The 7764-nt window shown below is 36.9% G+C and overlaps 1 protein-coding gene across 1 annotated transcript in view; it reads left to right on the top strand.

Annotated features, from left to right (window-relative positions):
• The window catches only part of b4galt2 (UDP-Gal:betaGlcNAc beta 1,4- galactosyltransferase, polypeptide 2), a 238203-nt gene that overhangs the window by 219984 nt on the left and 10455 nt on the right, over positions 1-7764 (top strand). Inside the window, exon 7 of the mRNA XM_015369896.1 lies at positions 498-602. Within this exon, the coding sequence (XP_015225382.1) occupies positions 498-602 (105 nt within the window). The remainder of the gene's footprint in view (positions 1-497; positions 603-7764) is intronic.

Genomic DNA, 7764 nt, shown 5'->3' with positions numbered 1-7764 from the left:
ATGGATGGATGGATGGATGGATGGATGGATGGATGGATGGATGGATGGATGGATGGATGGATGGATGGATGGATGGATGGATGGATGCTTTAACATATATTGTTTTCCATCTTAAGAAGTCATGGTGTAATGAATTCTTTGAAACACAAGATAATTATCCACAGGGTCTGTAAAAAGGATAATGATCCAGCAATAGAGCCAGATCAACACACATGTTTTACAAAATGAAAAGAATCAACTCTTTTCTCTGACCATCACTATCCGTAGCACTAAATCCTGCATACAACCTGTAGTTTGAAAATGCACAAAAACCTGTGAAGAGAAGAGACAGGAGTCAAGACTAAAGGGATTGTGGAAAAATGTATCTTTGTTTGTTTGTTTGTTTGTTTGTTTGTTTGTTTGTTTGTTTGTTTGTTTCTTTCTTTCTTTCCTTCTTTCTCTTTATTTGTTATTGTCCCTCCATCCTTTAATAGACATTCCATCTTTATATGTTACAGGATCACTCTCAATGGGATGAAGGTGTCCAGGCCAGACGTTCGCATCGGCCGCTACAGAATGATTAAGCATGAGAGGGACAAACACAATGAGCCAAACCCGCAGAGGTAATGCATCACTGTCGGAAGTTGATCTCCATTTTCACATTTGGATCGATACTGGTATTTTTGTTTCACACAGAAACACTTCAGTGGTTTCTTTTTGATGTTTGATTTTTGTTTAAAGAATTACAAACATATGACTACCTAAAAGCCATCAATGACACAACTTGATTAAGAGGTTTGCAATCTCTGCTCAGGACGTCAGTGAGGCAACAGTTATCAGTGGTAAATTGGTAAAGATACTACATTACATTTGTATGGTTTTAATGGGAACAGTTGCTTTTTCATTTTCAACAATGTCTGGTTTTCTAATCGCACCTAGAGACTGCCTGCTGTTAGTGCAGAACTCTAGCTGTTTGTTCCCTGAGAAGGTCCAGGAAAGAAACTGCATGAGAGGAGAAAAAATTCTCCCTTTGACAGGCTTTAGAGGTGTTAAAGTGTATCATTAAAGACTGCCATGCTCTCAGGTATTTAAGCCAGTAGGACGACAAAACACAGTATTTGGCTAGATCAGTCTGCTGACAGCATGGGTCTTGGGAGTTTGGAGGAACAAGCTGTTGAATGGAAGTTAGAAATGTTACCTTCTGCTTTTATTTGTGTGTTTTTTCACAGTTTTTTAAAGTAGTTTTGGCTTTTGTTTACTGTCTTGCATCTGTGCAGGCTCTAAAATATTCTATTACTGCAGCTTTTTATTCACCGAGGTGTCAAAGGTACTCACATTCTTTACCAGAGTAAATGTGCAGATACCTGTGAAAAAAAGAACACTGGAAAAAGTAGAAGTACCAACTGAACTCTTTTACACAAGTAAAAATATTCGATTCCTCCATGTCTTAGTTTTGGACTAGAAAAAGGGTGGCTTGTTTCCTTTGGTTTGAAAAAGAGTTCCTGCCTCAAGTCAAAGAGTTCAAGTATTTTAGGGCCCTGTTCACGAGTGAGGGCACAACTGAGCAGGAATCTATCTAAGACACCAGTCTTAGATAGTGAAGAGAGTGAGCAAAAAAGAAAAGCTCTTGTTTTACTGGTCGGTTTCACCTATGGTGACAAATCCTGGATCATGACTGAAAGAAAAAGATTCCAAATACAAGCAGCTGAAATTAGCGGTTGAGCACTCCTTTAGATATGGTGAGGTCATCTGGGAGAAGCTAGGAATAGAGCTGCTTCTCCTCCACATCGAGAGGCGTCAGCTGATGTGGCATGGACATCTTCTTTTGGATATCCCTGAGACGCCCTCTTAAGGATGTGTTCCAGGATGTCACACAGGGAGGAGGCCCAGGAGACAGGAGGACACTTTGGAGAGATTATATCTCTTGTCTGGCCTCAGTGCATTCACATTGAACGTGAAACCTGCAACAATTTCACCACTTTCAATACACAATATGCACAGCAGGTGAATGGGCATGGCCGGAAAAAGGCTTCTACCTTACTGAGTCTGCTGGTAGTTTAACCTCAACAGGGAGGACAGGGATTCAATGGAAAACTTGCATTGCTTTTTGTCTTTTTTCTTAAAAGCCTAACAAAGCGATCAGCATCCTTCATTTCACATAAGTTTCCAGAGGCAAAACCAGCATGGAAAATGCATGGCCATTGTCTGTTCTGGGGATAGGACCACAAAACACCCACAACCATCCACGAAAAGGATGCAGTAGGGAAACGTTTAAGAGATTCATCCTTTGTCTACAATATTTTCTCTATCTTACATTTTGATTTTAATAAGCTTGTCTCCTACCTCCTTCTCTGTGGGTCACAGCCACATCTACTCCCTGATGGGACTTCAAGATGGGAATGTAAACATAGTTCACATTTTTCAACCCCAATTTTAAAGAATTCGCCAAACTGACACTGTTTGCTAATTTTACAACTATCTCCTCACTCCACCTCAATTTGCCGCCCTTCAGAGCCACCCTCTATATAGAGATAACATGAAAATCCTTCACTCCGGCTGCAAAATTCATATGTGGTGTGAGCGTACCTTAAGAGGAAGACAACAACAAGGTTTCTACATTTTACATTGGTGCAAAAGAAATAAGTTTTGCCTCAAATGATACAATAATACTCTCACATAAAATAGGATACCTGATTTATGGCACTATAGAGCTCTTTTTTTCAAACTGGAAATGTGCATATATAAGCCGCACTGATATCTACTGAACTGTCCTCCACTAAACCTGTAGGGGGAGCTCTACATGTCACCCCTAGAGTCGGGACAACGAATATGATACGTAGCTCCCATTAGCTTGTTGGCTTGCGGACGTAAGAGCTTATAATGAAAGATGAGACTTTGACAGCTCTTTACTTGCTCTGCAAGAGTTGTGAACTGTCTTTTCAGTGATTTGACAGCTTTAATGAGGCAAATAAATTCCAAAATGTGTATTTCGGGACGATTGTTCTCAGTCTTGCCTGCTGCTCGCATATGCTTGTGCTCATTGAAAATTACCCCCTTATTTGATTTCCAACTTTGACTTCCGACCCCTGGCGGAAAATCCACAGAAAAGCATTAAAATTGAAATAGAACTGGAAACATTATCAATACATAAATATAAAATTAAATTAAAGGGGAATGGATTGAGATTTTTTTTTTTTATCTCAGATTGGGATCCATCATCTGTAATGGTTCCCAGCGTCTCTATCTTCATCCATGTTTTACTATAACCAAACTGTCTCTAACGGGATAGATTTTATTTTCAGTCTCAATTTACCCTCCATTTTGTTGCCACTACATCATACTATTATTAATATGTGTAGAAGTCATGAGCCAGTAAGGAGTTGTACAGTGAGTACAGATGCTAAAAAGGATTCAATAAATCCCCTTTTTCTGAGGATTTATGGTGCCTTCACCAAAAGACACTACAAGTTGATGAATTAATCAAGGTTAATCATTTTAAATGATTAATGATTGCCAGTAATAATTTCCTTCTTTATTGCTAAAAAAATTGATTTAAATATGACTAAACCATTCATTCAAAGATCACTTTAAGCACCTACAAGTCCTTGAAAAGGACCTTTCATACACTTTGATGTTTTTCACACTTTGTCATATTAGAAAAACCTACTTCAAAGTATTTTAGTAGTGGATGTTTTTGTAAATTACATCATTAAGCTACAAATGAATAAGCGCATCTTCCTGCAGACCTAGGCTCTGGCATTATGGTCACAGAAAGACAGGCATTGATATCTAGTCCAAGATAAAAATGTTGCTCATTTCACTTCTGTGATTGTTGAGTTTCAAACAAATGTGCAAAATACTTCCCCCATAAATGTGTTTTTTTTTACTTTTTGATGAATGAGAACCAATATGCAGAGATGAGCCCTTCTAGACACATTAATCACCAGGAGTATAGCACCTCACATTAAGCTGCTTAAATGCGGATTATCACTGTTTATTCTCCTCTAAGAGCCCTCGTTTTCATGCCTGGATAGGCCGGCCAATGAAGCCTCTCAGCGCGAAAATCGATAGCTGCTCTGGCTTAGTTTGAATAAAGATGTAGTGAAACTTGTCCCCAGACCCCCCCTTTTTCCAATATTGCTTTAATTTGATCTCCAGTGTCATGATTATGTCACAACATTTAGACACTTCTACGCTCCAGGACCAGAGTCCACAGTGAGTTCTGCTTTAGTCGTTGCTGCTAAATTGGTTTTTAAGAAGATTAACAACTGCTGGGAACAAGAATCATGAGTGAAAGCATATTGACTGTTTCCTGCAGCCAAACAAATTGTGGCTGCTCAATTTGAATTTTGCATATAGCCTCTGAACCTGGCTGTTGAGACGATATAACTTTTTTCTTATCAATTATTGTCTTGGGCAAGAGAGACGTTGGTGCAGAAAACAAAATAAAATTGTCAGACAAACAAAAAAAAAAAAAAAGAAAGAAACACCAGGAAGATCTGCAATGAATATATAAAGCACCTCTTTAATGAATTAACCACTTGTGAAAAACATCAAGGGCAAGTTTCTACTGCTCTTCTTAAAAGTAATTAGTTAAAGTATATATTTTTTTACCATGCTTTCAAATGCTAAAAAGAAATTGCTTGGTTGGCAACAAGATAAATCTGACAGAATTAATAGAATACTTTATATTTTAATAATTAGTTAAACCATTATTAGTTTAATATCTCAAACATTCCTTCCCCTAAACATATGTATACTTATATAGGTGCACTTATTCTCCACACAAACTAAGTGGTTTATATCTGTCTTGAAAGCAACACTGAGTAACTCTTGCCCCAAGTAATAGCTTAATTTGAGATATGTAAGATTAAGTGTTTCTGGTGGACAAACAGCACTTGGTGCCTATCAATTCTCTTGCATCCTGCCCTTCTTAAAAACTCACCTATGTAATTTGAGAGGATGAGATCAGTCATGTTACCTGGAGCGCTGATTTATAAAGCTCCCCCTATACAAAAGAGCTAATTTAGCTGTTTTTTTTTTTGTTTTTGTTTTTTTAGGCAACTAAACAGATGTAACAATTCATCAGACGTGTTCTCCATTCACTTATGAAGGATTTAATCTAAAGGTGTGAATGTGACCTTGCGTTTTTTTTTTTAACTCAATGATGTGTCAGTCTGCTGGTCCAAAGCGGTCAGCTATCAGAATCCAAGACACAGAAGGAGACTGTTTAATTTTACAACAGGGCAGCGTTACTGTTGCTTTCAGGCAAAAAGTGACAAATAGAATATTAATTGTTATTTGCTAACTCACCTTCTCCATTTATTGCCACTGCTGGTTGGCTAAATGTATATCCTGGGAAATTCTCAAAAGACCTACCCCAGTCCAGACTCTTGCACTCGTAAAGGCAAGGTCCTAAGAAAGTGAAATTAAATGGATAAATTTGTATTGAAGCAAGCCTTTAATAGCCCCAGGCTTCTGTAAAGATTAGGCTTCTCAAAGGTAATGTAAAAGGGGCTAGGGCTTTTTAAATAATCAAAAAAATTGTAAAGTCAGGCACTTAAATCAGCTCCCTTTATTCCGAATAATGCCACACAAAATGATTCAAAGACAGTTATTATCCATGAGCTGTCAGACTACTTAACTCTTGAAATCTCCACAATACTGCACTAACTCTCATCTTTGATGCTTTGTTTGCTCATTGCTACTGGACTATATGACTTTTTTATTGCATATTATCAGTATTCCTTGGTTCTTCTCATCCTAAACATTTCATTCCATTGTTGATTTTGTGTTAGCATATGATCAATGAAATGGAAGGAAATTAGAAGAAAACATCCTTTTAGTGGCTGCATAACAATCAGCTATAACTACCATGGAATGGTTTTAATTAGACCCTATCCATGGGTTAGAATTAAGCACAGTCCAGTCTGGTTTAGTGCTGAAACAAATTAATCGGATTAATAAATTATTGAAATAATTGTCAACGAATTTAGTTATTGATTAATCGTTAACTGGAGTATAGACTGTAAAACTGGCCTTTAGCTAACAGAGCAACCCTCTTAGAGTAGAAACTACAACATTGTACAAAAATATATAAATATTTAGCATTTAAGATTAAAACCACTTTTCCATCTGTGTATACTCTGTACAGGAAAAGTTTAGTTTTACATGGTTTAATTCTGTAAAAAAATCTTCTTTAAGGAACCTTTTGCTATCCGATTATTAATCTATTAATTGAAAAAAAATAATCAACAGCTTAATAAATGTGCATAATAATCATTAGTTGCAGCCGTAATCTGGTTGCATCTGTAGGCAGACTTTGAAGCTGGATCTTTATAGACAATCTTTACCACCAAGTCTTCAGATGTGTAAACCAGGAGAGATATAGCCTAAAAGATATGCAGTTCTACGGCACAAAAATCCTCAACAAATTATATAGATACTCAGAAATAACAAAATATCATAAGGAACTACAAAAATGATTATTCCTTTTGCTGCCCTTTACCAATTATGTTATTGAGCGTGTTGCTCTATTGCATGGGTGCAAACCTTGACCAATCTAGTTCACTTTGTTTACTTTTTCTAACATCCTTGCTGTCCTTGTGTTTTTCATCAAAATTGGCCTCCTTTTTACACTGTGGCAACTTCCCATTGAGATTCAGGTTTATTTTATTGATATGCTCTAGTCTCCAATAGGAACGTTTTTTAAGAGTATATAATTCCATTTGATTTTCAAGATTTTAATAATCTTCCTGTTTTCAAATCACATTGTTTCTCTATGAGAATCTGAGAGCAAAACCAATGACTCTTAGTATTGCTTTCACTACTCTTTACAAACAGTACGAGTGCAGTACGAGTATCAGAAACCAACTTTACCCAAAATATGTTTTTATCTGAAAAGAACATTAAGAAATGTTGAGAAAATGCATTGTTGAAACATCAAATATCCATCCTGATGATCTTTGGCTCAAAAACCCTACAACCTATACTGTAAAATTGCAGCAATAACTTGAGTGTGAAAATGTCTAAAATAACTAGGCTTGTGTAATGCATCACTCTTCATTGTTTTATATGCTTGTGTGCCTGTTTGTGTATCTCAGAGAGATGGAAAGGTCCAACGATCCCCTCAGTAATTGCCTGCTGAAATGACACCAATAGAGATGGGTGCCTGCTAGGTCAGAGTGGTCTAGTTGCTTTCATCAGAATCAATAAATCAGCCACTAGACAGAAGGAAAGTGTCTGTGTGTTTTTGTGTGTGAGAGTGGCGCACGGTGAGACCCAGTTCTGGTTTCGCGACTTGCTGGTTGCAGATTTCTTTCTGGTCTGTAGACCAGACTTCCTGTGTAAAAGGTGACACTAAGAGGGATACTTTTTATTAGGTCTGGATACATCATTTAAAACCAGGGAGATGGGCAGAAAACACACTTCTATAAATTGCCATAAGCCGGTTTTTGCTGAGCTTTTCTGGACACTTACAATGTCTTTCAGGTGAGCTTTTAGAAAAAAGCGGACTTGAGCTTAAATAGATTCTGTCATTTCAAAATGGTCAAAAGCTGGTAAGGTAGAAGTAGCTATGATTGTATTCAAGCGATTTAGTCTAAAATGACATATTATCTGTTTTATTCCCTAAGTTAACCTTTTAAAACATGAAATGTAATTCCCTGGAATTTTATATCTTCTAAATGAAACAAGATTGCAATACAGGCTCCTAAGCATTTTTACAGCACTTTTATATTATTTATATAAATGTCTATAATATTTAAGTATTTTAAAATGGATTAA

The sequence above is a fragment of the Cyprinodon variegatus genome, unplaced genomic scaffold (genome assembly GCF_000732505.1).
Source record: "Cyprinodon variegatus isolate N-32 unplaced genomic scaffold, C_variegatus-1.0 Scaffold39, whole genome shotgun sequence".
NCBI lineage: Eukaryota > Metazoa > Chordata > Actinopteri > Cyprinodontiformes > Cyprinodontidae > Cyprinodon > Cyprinodon variegatus.
Note: the sequence above shows the minus strand (reverse complement) of the source record. Positions and strands in the feature narration are given on the sequence as shown.